This window comes from Chanos chanos, chromosome 8, assembly GCF_902362185.1.
Source record: "Chanos chanos chromosome 8, fChaCha1.1, whole genome shotgun sequence".
NCBI lineage: Eukaryota > Metazoa > Chordata > Actinopteri > Gonorynchiformes > Chanidae > Chanos > Chanos chanos.
Genome location: NC_044502.1, coordinates 5,176,452 through 5,192,695, shown reverse-complemented (window position 1 = coordinate 5,192,695; position 16,244 = coordinate 5,176,452). Strand labels below are relative to the sequence as shown.

The 16,244-nt window shown below is 44.1% G+C and overlaps 2 protein-coding genes across 2 annotated transcripts in view; both read left to right on the top strand.

The window, feature by feature from the left end:
• Nucleotides 1–405: 405 nt before the first annotated feature.
• Nucleotides 406–12,216, top strand: dnpep (aspartyl aminopeptidase). Its single transcript, XM_030782076.1, has 15 exons — nt 406–476; nt 1,004–1,094; nt 1,877–1,965; nt 2,198–2,311; nt 2,515–2,640; nt 2,984–3,108; nt 3,286–3,370; nt 4,335–4,442; nt 5,624–5,701; nt 6,012–6,092; nt 6,355–6,515; nt 7,517–7,556; nt 8,012–8,113; nt 9,520–9,687; nt 12,010–12,216. The coding sequence occupies exons 1-15, from the start codon at nt 471–473 to the stop codon at nt 12,058–12,060; spliced, it is 1,425 nt and encodes a 474-aa protein (XP_030637936.1). The 5' UTR covers nt 406–470; the 3' UTR covers nt 12,061–12,216.
• Nucleotides 12,217–12,954: 738 nt separating this feature from the next.
• ptprnb (protein tyrosine phosphatase receptor type Nb) overlaps nt 12,955–16,244 on the top strand; it is a 23,288-nt gene continuing 19,998 nt past the window's right edge. Inside the window, 1 exon segment of the mRNA XM_030782305.1 lies at nt 12,955–13,030. Within this exon segment, the coding sequence (XP_030638165.1) occupies nt 12,955–13,030 (76 nt within the window).

The window sequence follows — 16,244 nt, the reverse complement described above, 5'->3', positions numbered from 1 at the left end:
GTGTGTGTGTGTGTCTGTCTCTGTGCTTTCGTCTGCAATGATTCGAAAGTCGTGGAATGATTCGATCCAAGATTCGACTGTACGGGGAATTGTTATTGAAGAAAAATCAGCTGTCAGAATATCGTTTCATCTTCTGTTATTTACATTTCATACATTTTTATTGTTCTCTGGTTGTTGTTTTATCCCTATTGCTGGATCTTAATGACTTTATTCGCCTTGATTCTAACTGCTTTGATTTTCGCATTTTCATACCATATTTCTTCTTAAGGTGCATTTCTACGACGTTTCGAACTTGTTGGCTTCCTGGTTGTGTCGGTGTTGTGAGTCCTCCCACCTCTAGAGGGCAAACTAACGACAAGCTTTTGACCAAGCGTGGACAGAGTTCAAATTAATCTCCGTTCATCTGTTATCGTTTCTCGCCTCTTCAGTCAGCCGGGTATTGCACTGCCGCAAATTTTGGTTAAACATTTATGCAGGTAAGGAAGCTGTAAAAAATATTGTTATAAATGTGTTATCAGTTTGTTCCAAGTCACTTTCGCAGTTTGCGTTGCCGTTAACTGTGTGTCGGAGTGAAGTGAAGGACCGGACTTTTTGCAGGTTAGCTGCCTAAACGAGTTTAGTGTGCTTAGGGAATTCACATATTTATTTATTTACCAGGGCATACAGTAGTTCACATTTCAACCTTGTGTGTAATAATGTGAACATTTTAATGAACATATTGACTCTAGTCATCAGTTGAAATGTCTCCGTGCAATCTAGTTTAGGTAGCCCGTTTGTCAAGTTCAGTTTAAACAGCTATAAATGGATGGATTCACAAATTTGACGCCAGTCTTTTATTTGTCAATCTGTCGGTTAGGTTGATTGGTTTTAATGTGAAAGATGAGTATGTATAGCGATCATTCGTAGGGACCTGCATTATGTAACATGCTTAACTTTGGTTAAGCGTGTGACAGCGTTATTCCTTGACGTTGATTTAATGTATTTCCCCCCCTTCTTTGTCCAGTCCTTGATCATGAAGAGCTCGAAGGAAGCCATGCAAGCCGCTGCTAAGGAATTCCTCCACTTCGTCAACCGAGGAGTCTCGCCGTATCACGGTATGTTCTTAATTAGAACATCATGTTCCCTGCATAGGTATGAAAAGTTGTTGTCAGGAAAGTTGGATAGCCCTGGGGGGGGTTATTTTGTTTTTGTTTTTTTTTTTTGTTTTTTTGCATTTTCTCCCACTATTCGGAATGTGTGCATACAACGGTTAAATACTTTGTTCTCACAGTTGATAATTATGCCACCTGAATCGTTTAGGTTCGGTATAATTTTGTATAACACTGTCAAGCGCATGTGCGTTTCATTACCTGTTGTATGCAGTGTATTCTGACCTAAATGCCTAGACTGGGAGATTAAAAGTAGGGGACAGTGGGTTTTTGGACATTGTTACTCAGGATTACTGGGTACCAAGTAGAGTCTCATACAGCCGGCTGATAGGAGATTAAAGAACAGATACACCAGAGCACCTTTGAACAGTCTGACTTTGGCTTAATGCTGTAAGAGGTCTGAGGTGAAGCACTCATTTTGCAAGAGCTCAGTTTCAGGTGCATCAGTCAGATCAAATTCACAGGTTCAGATGAGTTAGTCACAGCGAATTCGCAAGTTCAAATGCATTAGTCATCGCCAATTCACAGGTTCACATGTATTAGTCCCAACAGATTCACAGGTTCAAACTTGTTTGTCACAGCAAAAAATTAACAGCCGATGTTTACCAGATTCACAGCCAAATACTCAAAACAGCTTACACCTCCGTTTTGTTTTTTTTGGGGGGGATTTTTTTCCCTCTCTCTTTCTCTTTCACACTTTTCCTCTCCTCCTTCTTTCTGTTTTGCAGCGGTGGAGGAGTGTAAAAGTCGCTTGCTGCAAAATGGCTTCACTGAGCTGAAGGAGTCAGAGCAGTGGGACATCAAGCCCTCCAGCAAGGTGCGTCCGTGTGTTCGTGTATGTGTGTGTGTGTGTGTGCGTGCACAGATGCATACGGTCGTTATAAGCGTACAGAGTTCAATAATGTATTTTATTGACTCTCTGATATTGATTGATCAACTGATATGATTAAGAAATGATCCCAGAGAACTTGTGCTGTGTCAGCGTGGTGCTGGTGTATACATGTCACTGGTTATCGGTAATTTTTTTTTTTTTCTCCTTCATCCTTCAGTATTTTGTGACTCGGAACTACTCAACCATAGTTGCCTTTGCTGTTGGCGGCCTTTACAAACAAGGGAATGGCTTCTCCATGATCGGAGCGCACACTGACAGTCCCTGTCTGCGGGTGAGTACAGTTCAGAGGCCCGGAGTCCCTGGGACACTCAGAACTGTCAGATTCAGGCAGGACTTTCTGCGATAGTGTTTGACACTTTGATCAGTTGGGTTTGTTTAGCTAGTCAATCGATCCGGAGTGTTTTTTGTTTGTTTGTTTTTTGGCATTAGTGGTTTGATCAAATGTCTCTGCCGGTGTTGTGTGTGTGTGTTTAGGTAAAGCCTCGCTCCAAGAAGACTAGGCAGGGTATCCTGCAGGTGGGGGTGGAGTGCTATGGAGGAGGGATCTGGAACACTTGGTTTGACCGTGATTTGACCATTGCCGGTCGTGTCATGGTTAAGGTACACAGTATGTAAAGTGTATAAACTCACACACTCTCTAAGTCACGTACGAATGGATGCCTAACGTGTGTGCGTGTGCGTGTGTGTGTGCGTGTGTGTGTGTGTGCGTGCGTGTGTGTGCGTGCGTGTGTGTGCATGCGTGTGCGTGCATGCGGGTGCGTGCGTGCGCGTGTGCGTGCGTGCGTGTGTGTGTGCATGCGTGTGTGTGTGCATGCGTGTGTGTGTGCGTGTGTGTGCGTGCGTGCGTGCGCGTGCGTGCGTGCGCGTGCGTGCGTGCGCGTGCGTGCGTGTGTGCGCGTGTGCGTGCGTGTGTGCGCGCGCGTGTGTGTGTGTGTGTGCGTAGAGTGGAGAGAAGCTGCAGCATAAACTGGTTCACGTGCAACGCCCTATGCTCAGAATCCCACACCTGGCGATTCACCTGCAGAGAGACATCAACGACTCGTTTGGCCCGAACAAGGAGAACCACCTGTGAGTATGAAAGGACGAGATGAAAGGAAGGATAGAAAAGAGGAGGTGTAGTTTTGAAGCGCAGGGGATAGGAGGAGCTAAAGTGATTGATGGTACACAAAAAAGGATCCTAAATTCACTCTGTGTGTGTGTTTGTTTTTGTGTGTGTGTGTGTGTGTGTGTGTGTGTGTTTCTCAGAGTGCCTATCCTGGCCACTGCAGTGCGGGAAGAGTTGGAGACAGGGAGCAGTTCCTCCGGAGATGCCTGTCAGGCTACCACTACTGTAAGGAGTGAAACATGACACCATCCACAGTATTAATGTTCTCCCCTCCTTACAGTCACCTGCAATTAATTGTCTGTGTTCACACTATTGAAATCTAATCAAATATTAAAAAGATAAAAAACACACACACACACGCTCTCTCACAGTGTTGGTCCATGTTTCCCAGTCCTTGGATCTCTTCACACTGTCAGTCCAAATCCAATTTTTTTGCTTCTCTGACCAGAAGCCGATCTTTCTGATTGACTGTTCACATAATATATATTGCAAGTGATCAGATCCGATCTGTGTGTCCGGGTGGCTATCCTCATTTTCAGCCTTATCCACATTGGTTGCTATAGTAATGAAATTGCACCTGAAAGTAGAAGTAGTCGCCATAAACAAACCAAAGTGGAGGGTAATGAAATGGGCTTTGCTTATTTACAACATGGCAATGTGGAGCCGCGGCGCGAGTTTCTGAAGATAATGAGACAGCGTCAGAGACGGAGGAGGCTTGCCGCTTTATGTCATGCTGCCGTCCCCGCCCGTATCACTGTCCAGCGATCTACAACCGCTCATCGGTGGCTCCCTCCGCCACGAAACTAGCATGTTTCCTGTACGTGTGATGTGCGCGTCAACCATACGAGGCGTCAAAAGCCACAAACGTAAAAAGAAAACACCCGAAATCTGATCAGAGCAGTCGGATTTGCATAAACGCGATTTGAATCGGTTTTCAAACCACATACGAATGTGGTTTGAAACGGGTTTGTAAAAATCAGTTCTCGTGTGATTTTTGGCTGTTCAGACGTGCCACGTATGATCGGATTCCAACTGGATACGCACATAAATCGGATTTGGACTGACAGTGTGAACATGTCTCTCTCTCTCTTTCTCTCTCTCTCTCTCTTTCTCTCTCTCTCTCTCTCACTCTCACACTCACACTCACTCTCACTATCTCTCTCTGTCTCTCTGACTGTCTGGTCTGCAGGCGGAGAAGCACCACCCTGCTCTGATTCGGGTGCTGTGTGGAGAACTGGGGGTGGAGTCGGAGGCTCTGTTGGACTTTGAGCTGTGTCTGGCAGACACACAGCCCGGGGTAAGTTCTGCTCGTCAGCAAGGTACTCAAATCATTTAACGTCACAGGACATTTAACATATGATGTGGACCAAAGGGACAAAACGCAGACTGCATAAACAAGACAAATTTTAAAAATGAGTTTGGAGGGCTTTTTTTGGGGATGTCCTAACCTTATCATTTTCTTGGACAGTGCTTTAATGGGCTGAGAGTGGGGTTTTTTTTCCTGTGAAATACTAATGTTCATCTTGTGCGTGCAGAAAACTAAAAATCTTCCAAGAATAAGCATATGTGATAAAAATGAACAGTGGGCCAAAAGTGGAGCTCTGAGGAACCTCGCATTCCATATTAGTCTGTATTTAATTTAATGTTTCATAACACAGCACTCCACTGTCAGGCTTTTCACTTCCAGGCGTCAGTACCTTCTTTATAAAAACAAAACAAAACAGACACTCGTATGTTAACAGACTAAAATTTAATGTACACTGTAAATTCCGCCCCCATAACTAATATATCAAGTAATTAGTTTGCCAATGCTGCTCAGACTGTTTTTTGGGGGGTTTTTTTGGTTTGTTTTAGCCCAGAGCTAAAAGAATTATTCGTATCAGCATCAGTTCATTGAACAATAATAACAAGGTTACTTAACGACAAAAGTGTTAAAATAATCCTCGAATTTGTTGCCAAGGTGAGGTGACGTGTCCCTACATAAACATGCTGAGCTACTGGACCTGGGATTTGACTGAATTTCTCTACTTTTATACCTCCAGAATGTTTTCTAGTGCACCACCGAAGAAGTAACGCTTCCTGATCTTTGTTAAAACAATATTTTAACCACGGTACTCTTTAATCCACTTAGGAACTGTGTGCCAAGTCCAGAGTTTGTCGGTATTGGTACAGAGCCCATACGAGCACCTTAGACTCCCTCAGACACATCATTAAACTCCTCTTTAAAGGCGCCGTGGGGAAACAGCCTCACAAGCAGTTTCCGTTTACACTACAGCGTCGCAGAGTGACTCTGAATTAATCAGAACAAATGAATTCATGCTGGTCTGGACTAAAGACCTCGGAATATTCAGTGCACTTCTCACCCTAACCGATACTTAAATCTGACATTTAATGTAGTTAAAATGCCACTGGGTGAGAGAGTGTGTCTTGGTATATGTTTAACTGTTCGTGTGTGTGTGTTTGTGTTGGTGTGTACAGGCACTTGGAGGTGTGTATGAGGAGTTTATCTTCTCCCCGCGTTTGGATAATCTGCACAGCTGCTACTGTGCTCTGACTGTGAGTGTGATGTTTACGGACATATCAGCTCTCTGTCTCCAACAACACACTCAAACACCATCTTCATCTTGAATAGAAAGGCACAGTGTTCAGTGAGAATACACATCCCTCTCTCTCTCTCTCTCTCCCCCCCTCTCTCGTTGAAGTCCACTAATGCTTTATTGAATGAAAGTAAATTTGGAATATGTAATATTCAGTGCCATTAATCTGTATTGCTTGATGGTATCATTACATACATATTCTGTGTGTGTGTCTCCCTCTCTGCCTCTGTATGTCTGTCTGTCTCACTCTCTCTGTCTGTCTCTCTTAGGCTCTCATAGAGTCCAGTTCTCCTGACTCTCTGAGCAAAGACCCAAACATCCGTATGGTGACCCTCTACGACAATGAGGAGGTTAGAAACGCCTCATGTCTGAATAATTCATATACTCACTCCTCTTATCAAATCCTGTTATGACATTACCCTCATATATATCATATACAGTATGACTCTCATTCGTACCCAGTGTCAGCATTACGACCAATGAGCAGTTTAGCTGATTCTAATGCACTCAGTGACAAGAGCTCAGTGTTAAGGGAGGGAGTTAGACGTGGGTGTTTATTAAGCCTTGTGAGATGTTGCATAGACGCAGTGCTTTTTCTTCTTTAACTGACAGGTCGGATCTGAGAGTGCCCAGGGGGCGCAGTCTAACCTAACGGAGCTGATTTTGCGTCGCCTGGCGTCCACTCCGCAGAACCTGACTGCCTTTGAACAGGCCATGCCTCTGTCCTACATGATCAGCGCTGATATGGCCCATGCCCTGCACCCCAACTACCAGTCAGTCTGTCTCTCTGAACATCAACTGTCTGTCTGTCTGAGCATCAACTGTCTGTCTCTTTGACCTCCAATTTGTTTGTCTCTCTGACCTTCTTCTGTCTGTCTCACTGAACATCTACTGTCTGTATCACTGTCTACCAGCTGTCTCTCTGACCTCCAACTGTCTGTCTCTCTGACCTCCAACTGTCTGTCTCTCCTGCCTCCAGTCAGTCTGTCTCTCAGACCTCCAGCAGTCTGCCACTCTGACCACCCCTTAACTGTCTCTCTCTCTCTCTCTCTCTCTCTCAGAGCACCCCCATCTGTCTTTCTTAGCACTCCCTGTTTCTGTTGTTTTGTCTCCATGCCGACACCTGATGTTTCACTGTTTCCTCAATCCCTATGACAACTCATCCCTTTTCTGTCGAATGCAGAGGTCAAAGGCTAGAACCAAACCCTTTTGCCTGGATGCTCCTCTTCCTTCCCCCTGTTTGTTTTGATGAAGGTGCTGAGAAACAGAAGATGGTTACTGATGGTTTGGTAGTTGTCACGCCAGTTTGAAAAGTGAATCTTTAGATACGCGCAGATAGGGCGTGTGACTGGTTCAAAGACAAAATTACATATTGTGACCAGTTCACAGCCTTTATGATGTCACAGTTCTCCATGGCAACAGACAAGACCTTACCTGGGTCAGCTACTCATCTTTATCTGTGCGGCTGCGTTGACCGTTGGCCGGCGCGTTTTCTGTCGGTCTCCTATATGTGTCCTCTGTTCGACTCTGTCGTGGTCGGAGATCAGTTTGACTTCAGAAAACAGTTGCTATGACGACTTGCCACTCAGCGACTGGAGAATGACGCTGTCCGCGCAGTAACACACAACACTGTAAAATCCACATCCTGTTACCCTAGCACAGTGTGAGACGTTATGGAGGCTGTGGTATTTTAATAAGCTGTTCTACATTGGCTTTATGAATCGGAGCCGTTGATCTCGCTGACCAGTTTTTTTTTTTGTTTATTTCTCTGCAGAGAGAAACATGAGGAGAATCACAGACCTGCTTTCCATAAGGTACAAACACACGCGTCACTGCACACAGATGGCCGTGACAAAACAAATACAGATAACCTGATTGTTTTCCAATCTGTTCATATTTAATTACCATATATATAAATATATATATATATACACACACACACACACACACACACACACACACACACACACACACACACACATATATATATATATATATATATATATATATATATATATATATACACACCCCTGCTGACTCGACACTGTAACGCCAGCATCGGAAATAAAAAATGGAACAAGTGTAACCTTTAAGTGAATCACGAGTCACACGCAGGTCGATTAACCGAATGACTCATTAGACCGTAGATGTGGACACCGCTGTCACGATACTCGATTCAGGCTGTGTGACGTGTCCGTTAGTCGTTTGAACGTGCTGTTAATGTGAGTTGGTAACACTGTATTCCTCCGCCTGTGCCGCTCTGGTTTAGGGCCCGGTCATTAAGTTTAACAGTAACCAGCGATATGCCACCACCGCCGTGACTGCCGCCATCTTACGGGAGATCGCTAAGAAGGTGGACGTACCTCTCCAGGTAAACGGGCCCACAACTAACTGTCTGTCTGCCTCTATGTCTGCCTGTCTGTCTGCCTGATCTTGGTGGTGTTAGCGCCTTGGTCTATCAGTTGAGCCACAGGAACCTCTCTCTTTCTGTCTGTCTCTCTGTCTGTCTGTCTCTCTGTCTCTCTCTCTCTTTTTATTTATCTGCATATCTTTCTTTCTGTCTTGTGCCTTTTCTTTTTTTTTCTTTTTGGCTGATCTCATACAGGCTGTTTTTGATCGCTAATATTAACATAATATGTATTTTTTTTTGAGACACTTAACTTGTGTCAATTATTATTTAATGTAGTTCTTAAAGGCTGTGATTGTTTTATGACTCATTAAGACAGCGCTTCAGAGAGAACTCCACAAATGTAATTTGCTTTTGCACTACGCGACTGCCTACCGATACGTCCTTTGTAGCGATACGACATGAATTAGCCTTTTGGTTTATCATACTGCAAATATGAAATCCATTCAGCGGCGCATACGGAGCCGCTTCACACTCCTTCTCTCTCTCTCTGTGTGTGTGTGTGTGTGTGAACCTGGCAGCCTGACGACGCTGTGTTTACAGAGGAGAACGTCGCCACACGGTGATGTTGACACTGCTGGTATAGAGAGGGAATTCCACCCGTGCAAAGATACAGAGGCAGAGAGTGAGAGAGAAAGATTTCTCACTCATGTATGAAACACGTTGGTGGAGAGGACATGAAAGACAAGCTGAGTCATAGTGTATTAGCTTTTAGGTGTGCGTGCGTGTGTGTGCGTGCGTGCGTGTGTGTGTGCGCCCGTGTGTGTGTGCGCCCGTCAGAGAGAGAACAAGGGCCGTGTGTCGGCATGCATTTACAAATACACCGTCTTTCTCTCTGAATGGACGATGCGTCCGTCCTTGAATATGAATGCTGGTCTGCTGAGCATCCCACCATGCGCATGTCTCCACCACAGAATCTTTTCACACGGATAAATCTCCAAACAACAAGGTACTAGAGTCTGTGGTGTGTTGGATAAACATTCTTGGGAGGGAGTGTGTTTTTGTGTGTGTGTGTGTGTGTGTGTGTGTGTGTGTGTGACAGGCGGATTAAGGAACGAATTAAAGGGCAGACGGTTGTTTCTCTGGCCTGTAAGGCTTAAGGTGGACAGAGAAGAGAAAAAAAACACAGCATTTCATCCGAAGACAAACAATCCACACTGTTCACTTCACAAACCCGACACTCAAGGATTAACACAAATCCTTCAGATGTCATTAGCAGACACATGTTCTTTAAATTGACATCAGCTCGGGTTAATCCTCACTGGAACCGCACTGTGTGTTTGGTAAAGAAAACAAGTAATCTCTGTGTGTGTGTGTGTGTGTGTGTGTGTGTGTGTGTGTGTGTGTGTGTGTGTGTGTGTGTATGCTAGGACGTGATGGTGAGGAACGACAGTCCGTGCGGAACCACAATCGGGCCGATTTTGGCGGCTCGGCTGGGAATGCCGGTGCTGGACATCGGAGCTCCTCAGCTGGCCATGCACTCCATCAGAGAGATGTGCTGCACCTCCAGTGTGCTCCAGACCACCAACCTCTTCAAGGTAACATCCCACCTAAACCTGATCCAACCCCATCTTAAACCCCACCTACGTCACACCTAGAACCGACCTAATGCCTCTTAGACCCCAACTAAACCCCATCTAACCCCCATTTTAAACCCCATCTACATCACACCTAGAACCGACCTAATGCCTCTTAGACCCCAACTAAACCCCATCTAACCCCCATTTTAAACCCCATCTACATCACACCTAGAACCGACCTAATGCCTCTTAGACCCCAACTAAACCCCATCTAACCCCCATTTTAAACCCCATCTACATCACACCTAGAACCGACCTAATGCCTCTTAGACCCCAACTAAACCCCATCTAACCTCCATTTTAAACCCCATCTACATCACACCTAGAACCGACCTAATGCCTCTTAAACCCCACCTAACCCAAACCTAGCTTGAAGTTGTTTTTTTGTTTGTTTGTTTGTTTGTTTTTTAAATGCTAACACAGCCCATCTTTTGTTGTTTTCTTCTCCCTGTTGATGACTCTGTCAGACTGTGTCAGAGACCCATGATCTTGCTTTTTTTCTTTACACATGTGGTGAATAAGATTAAAATGTCAGCAGTAGAGGACTCTTCCAACAGTTCAGAAAATGACAGCAGAGTAGACAGCTGTCAGCAGGGAGGAAAACGGCAAGAATATTCAGCAAAAAAAAAAAAAAGAAAGAAGAAAAAAAAAAAAGATCGTTTTCCACGTAGATATCAAAAAGTGTAGAGGAGTCTATTGCAAAACAAACGCCTTTTTTTTTTTTTATTATTAATCTTCCGGCATAATCATATTGATTTTATTGTTATCTATGGTAGCATGTGCGACTCATTTAATCATGTGTGGACACAAGCAATGGAAAACCGCAGCTTGGTTTAGTTGAGGGGATATGTACAGTGAACTGTGGATTTTTGTTCACTACAGCTCTTGTAAGGGAGGTCGCCACCCCCCCCCCCCCCCCAACACACACCCAAACAACCAAACACGATGCCAAATCACAGGGTATACCCTCTGCACCGTGCTTTTGATCAGTGAGAATAACATTTAAACATCATTTGAAACCTTTTCGCTTTTTCTTTTTCTTGTCATTTATCACTGTGCGCCATGCTTCAACAGAACAAACAATTACAGCGACTTTAATGACCATTTCACTCAACCGCAAAACACGTGGTGTCATTCATCAGATGATAAATAATGTATTACAGTGGAACATATGACCGCACATAAACAAATAAGTAGATTTAATCTCGAGGCTTCTGGAGGCGGGAGCTTGTTGGTCTTATCTCGATGTGTCCGCGATATCGATGTGAAAAGGGTCACAGCCTTCTGTCTTCGTTCTGCGGTCGTCACGCGTTTTGTTTTTCTGCTGAAACCGCATCCTCACACCGCAGTCCACCACCGCCGCTCGCAAGTTTCGTTTTTTTCTTATGCCGATGTTTCTAGAAGAAAAGCTATAAGATAACTCGCGGTTCGTTTTCTCTCTGGAAGAAAACTGAAGAACGTATAAGTAAAATGCGCTGATGCTTTAGATCTGTTTCACTCATGGTCACAGAGAAGAGCCTTAAACTACTGCTAAAAGAAAAACCTTAAAAATAAAAGTAACCGAGGATGAGTCATCTATCATTCACGCTTTTGAAGAGCTTTGTTGCTGTTTATATTTGTTATTTTTGAAGAAAACAACAACATCTTTGAACAAAAAGAAAGAAAAGCTTCAGGCAGGCGTGAGTTGGTTCAGTTTTCTTTGAAGCCAAACCATGATACAAAACAAACCATGGCCCAGAAACTGAGCTACACACCAGAACCTGAAAAGGTTTGATTATCACGTCTGTATTATATACACATCCTGATCACTTCATTAGAAACACCTTCCTTGGTGGTAAATGTTACAGGTATACACTTAGAGACCATGGCTCATCTGTTGCCATGTAAAGTTTATGTTTCCCATCCTCCACCACTTCCATCAGTAGTCAGGTTCTGACCGCAGAACCGCTCTTGGCTGGTTTCATTTGGGTTTCGGACCACTCTGAACCCAGCAGTGACACGGATGTGTGTGTAAAAACCCTAGCAACACCGCTGTATCTGATACACTGGTACCATAGCGACAGCTGCTACAGTGTCAGTGTCATCGCTGTGGTGAGAGTGGACCCCCCCCCCTCACACACACACACACACACATGTGTTGGGCTTCATTACGGACAGAGCAGAGAAAGGTAAAAGAAAAAAGAAAAATTTGCTGGTAAGGTAATGGAAGTTGTGCAGTTGCACCCCCCCCCCCCCCCACACACACTCTTAACCTTACCCTGCCTTCCCTCTCTTTTTCAGGGATTTTTCGAACACTTCCCCTCTGTGATGAGCACGGTGACTGTAGACTAGAGGGGAGCATCGTACCAAGGCTCAGAGATGGATATATGGATGGAGGGAGGGAGGGGAGACAATCCCCACCTCACGCCGAAAAAGAGCACAAACTGTTCCCCTTTTCTACTCTCACGCGCACAGTGGTTGGGGTTCTGATGTGTGCTCACTCTCTCCCTCTCTCTCTCTCCCTCTCTCTCTCCCTCTCTCTCTCTCCCTCTCTCTCTCTCTCTACCTCTCTCCCTCTCTCTCTCTACCTCTCTCCCTCTCTCCCTCTTTCCCTATCTCTCTCTCTCTGTGCCATTTTTATGTTGTGATAAGGGCAGGTCTCTGCTATAAAAACTCTTGAAATGCTCTCTCACATTTACACACAGCAAAAAAAAAAAAAAAAATCCTAAGCACTTTTCAAGATGAATCTCCTCTCCACTGTTTCAGAGAAATGTGTCCAAAAAATGAATAAATACTTTACTGAAAAATGTGTTGTGCAGAATTTTTTCTTTACCGAAAGAGTAGGTTTTTTTTCCCTTTTTAACCAGAATTAATTAACGTGCCAGTATACACGATATATATATATTGCAAGGTGTTGAGCTCGTGACGTAATTGCGGGTCTCCCTCAGAAAAGCTGCAAGTGAGCGAGCGCTTCTCCTCCTTTATCTGGTGTTCCAGGACTTCTGCCTTCCCTCGACTTGCCCCCTCCCTTTCGCTAACCAGAATCGATCGTTTGCTCGTACGTCGTTAGCGCACTTTTTTTTTTTTGGCGAGGCCCCGCGCTCACAGAGTTTGGCGGACGGTATCATTGTGTTCTCTGACAGGTGCTGAATATGTTGGTTTAAAGTGAGGTCGCAGCTGTAAAAAAAAAAAAAAAAAAAACCCAACAACAAACGACGTGGCGATCGTCGTCTTGTTTGAGTGAACATGAAGTCTCCACGACTATGGATTGCGATGTGTTTGATGACTGCGTGTTATCAGCTTGGCACATCAAACAGATACGGTACGTAATAAAGGTACACACTGGCTATGAATGATTCATATTTACAACGCGAAATGAAAACTAATAATGATAGGCGCAAACGGTCTACCGACAAACCCGGTAACCTTATAGTAATATTCTTTTTAAAACGTTTCCTTTCAGATATCGTCACATTGTTTTGTAATAAGGTGAACTTTTTACGATGTCAGACGTGAAAGACTGGATTCGCTGTAAAACACTGAAGTGCACGAGAAGCTTCCGATGTTCTCACAAATTCACCGATTTATGAGCGTTAGTCATCAGCGAGTCTTTGAAAAAAAGAATAATTGCCTTAATATTTTAGCTGGGAGCCAGTCTCTAGCTATGACTACTGCTATATAGTTGGTATCCAACCGAAAATTCTATTATATTAACCTAGCCTATTTTAATCTTTTGTAAAAATGTTTGGCTGTGGCATTAGGCTTTGTCTTTGATATTGTATATTGATAGTCTGGGGGCGACGCTTCATTGCTTGGGCGGATGGAGGGACTTGGAGACTGGTTCAAAGCGACATCAGACAATGACATGAATCAAAGCACTCCGCAATAAAACCATATCAGTGCCAAACCACTGCTGACTGCACCCTCTCGCGAAATGACTCGTCAGCGGATCAATACACGCTGCCACGTTCCAAAGCCACCGTAAAAAGAAGAGAGAAAATAACATTCTTAACTATACAGTGGAGATGCGGCGAAACGCCCCGCTAAACTTAAATGATTACAGGGTTGTGGTTTTTGTGAAAAAGAACGGGTCTTGGTAGGGGCAAAGAAAATATTGGCATAGTAGGTTTTCACTTGTTTTTCTGCACGAGTAGAAGCCTCGTGTTTTCTGTGCAAAGAAAAAAAAAACATGGCATCTTGTGATATCTTCCCAAACACATGCTGGGACGTCAGCAGACTAGCGCGTGTGATTCTTCCAGCCTCTTCGTGAAACAGAGTGGTGCACCTGAATAATTCTTAAGCACGAATTTCGCCTCATATCTTTTTATGAATAACTGTAGTCCGACCATTGGATAGGATTTTTCAAGCAATTATCTTGTTGGTTGAATAGACATTTAGTTTGCCACGTACTTGCTCTTGCAAAAACAAAAAAAAAGTCTAGGGAAGCAAACTCTGTTATGACTTCAAAGCTACACGTTGAATACCAACACAAAATTGTCATAGAAACCGCAAAGCCTTCTGAGGCCTTTACGATTTACACAGGCGCGCGCCTTGGCACGGGGTCTCCCAGCACCTCAGAGATACTATCACTCTCGATGACAGGTCTGGTTGTAAATAACGGACATGCGTGGACAGTGCTCATCTAAATCACCGCTTTAAAAACTATGATGCAGAAATATGAGGCCCCATATATATGAAGTGCCTCACGGTAAGACTGCTGCCGTAGGATCACCTCCCTCTGTTCCAAAAAAAAAAAATGTTTTTGTTAGGATTAGTAAAGCCAATAAAGGATCTTGGACTTTCAGTAGGAGCAATTCATATGAAAACACGGTAACCGCATATTTAGATTTTGTGTTTCAGCACCATGGACAGCAACTAACGCAGTGTTGTTGCTGTTTTGTTTTTTTTGGGGGGGGGGGGGGGGGTGCGTATTCGTAGGTGCAACGTATCCATTTTTATTTTTATCTTTCTCATGTTCTCCACGTCTGTAAGTAAGCACGTAAGGAAGATCCTATATATTGTGTTGCCTGTTCTAGAATCACATGCGTAGGCTCACTCATGAAACATAAGGCATATGATGTTTGCACACTCGCGTGCTGGTGAACATGGCAAGCGATCGCCACTGTGAGCACCGCAGAGTGAGTAATTGAACTTAAAGAGTGTTTAGGACAGATCATGCCTAGAGCAGAATATTGTGCTCTGTGTGCGTGGTCTGTTTGTTTGTGTGTGTGTGTGTGTGTGTGCGTGAGAGAAAGAGAGACAGAGAGAGAGAGAGAGACAGAGAGAGAGAGAGAGAGAGAGAGAGAGAGAGAGAGAGAGAGAGAACTCAGTGTTTGCTTAGATATGTGTGGGTTTGTATGAAGAATGTACTTGACTGACATGTAGGTATGTTAACGCAGGTTTCAGAGGCTGTGTGTTGGTGTTGAGTGAATAAACATGTAGAGGTGTTTGTCTGTGTGTTATTATGTAGCATTTTTTTTTTTTTTTGCTGGCTGACTCAGCTACCTCATAACCTCTCCCACATCACTCTGCTTTCGTCCCCCGGAATGATGGTGAAAGTTCACCAGCACTCCTAAACTAGAGCAAAGATTCACATGTACATGCACAAACACAGACTAAATCAAAGGTACGCACACACACAGAAACTATTACTGCTATCACTACACAGAAACTATTCTTACTAAACTATTACTATAAACTATTACAGAAACTATTTAGTCTCTGTGGTTTGGCCTTGGTTTTGTGTGTGCGTGTGTGTACACGCATTCATATGTAACAGAGATCAAAGGATAAATCTTTAAAATGTGTAGCGGTCGTCAGAAGCAGCACATCTGGGATTGAAATCTGCATTTCGTGGCTACGGTACAAATTAGATCTCATACATATTTTATCATACAGTACACATTCATTGTCAGAGAAAATAAAAATGTTCTCCAAACAAGAAGCTAGGGTTGGGTCTGGTTATGTTCCCACAAGTGTGCGTCTCGAAAGAGTCGTACCAGTCTAGTTTTGATTTTAGTCTGTTTTAGTGTAGTGATCTAACACATGCTAAACTCTGTGTATGTGTGTGTGTGTGTGTGTCCGAGAGAGAGAAAGAGACAGAGAGTATCAGTGCAGTGTTCAGAAACATGAATTTTTGCAGGAAGTCAGTGATGGTCGTAAGGTGACGTTTTTCGCGTAGCGTGAAATATGACTGAACATAGCACTAGTGGGAGTCGGCAGTCGTCGTAATCATCATGCTTAGCGTTTTCACAAACATCGTTCGCGTCTCCTTGCGGTCCTGATCCTAGGTCCCTTAGGACAGACCAACGAACTCCGCGACCAGCCCCTGGCTGCCCCCCCAGCCCCACCCCTTCGTCTTTAATCCTCGTTACGTTTCTCTTTTTTGTTTTTTTTTTCCTCTGCTGCGGGACGGCTTAAGCATGACTCATGGCTAGCATGGCTAAAATAACACGCGAAAAAAAAAAAAAAAAAAAAAAACTGTAATCCGCCTCCTCGTTTACAGTCTGTGACCGTCCTCCCAGACCCATCTACCC

What these genes read in the sequence shown, in the direction of transcription:
- dnpep (XM_030782076.1), top strand. An exon ending in AGGAGTCTCGCCGTATCACG is followed by an intron (nt 1,095 to 1,876) that starts GTATGTTCTTAA and finishes TCTGTTTTGCAG; the next exon opens with CGGTGGAGGAGTGTAAAAGT. An exon ending in CCTGTCAGGCTACCACTACT is followed by an intron (nt 3,371 to 4,334) that starts GTAAGGAGTGAA and finishes TCTGGTCTGCAG; the next exon opens with GCGGAGAAGCACCACCCTGC.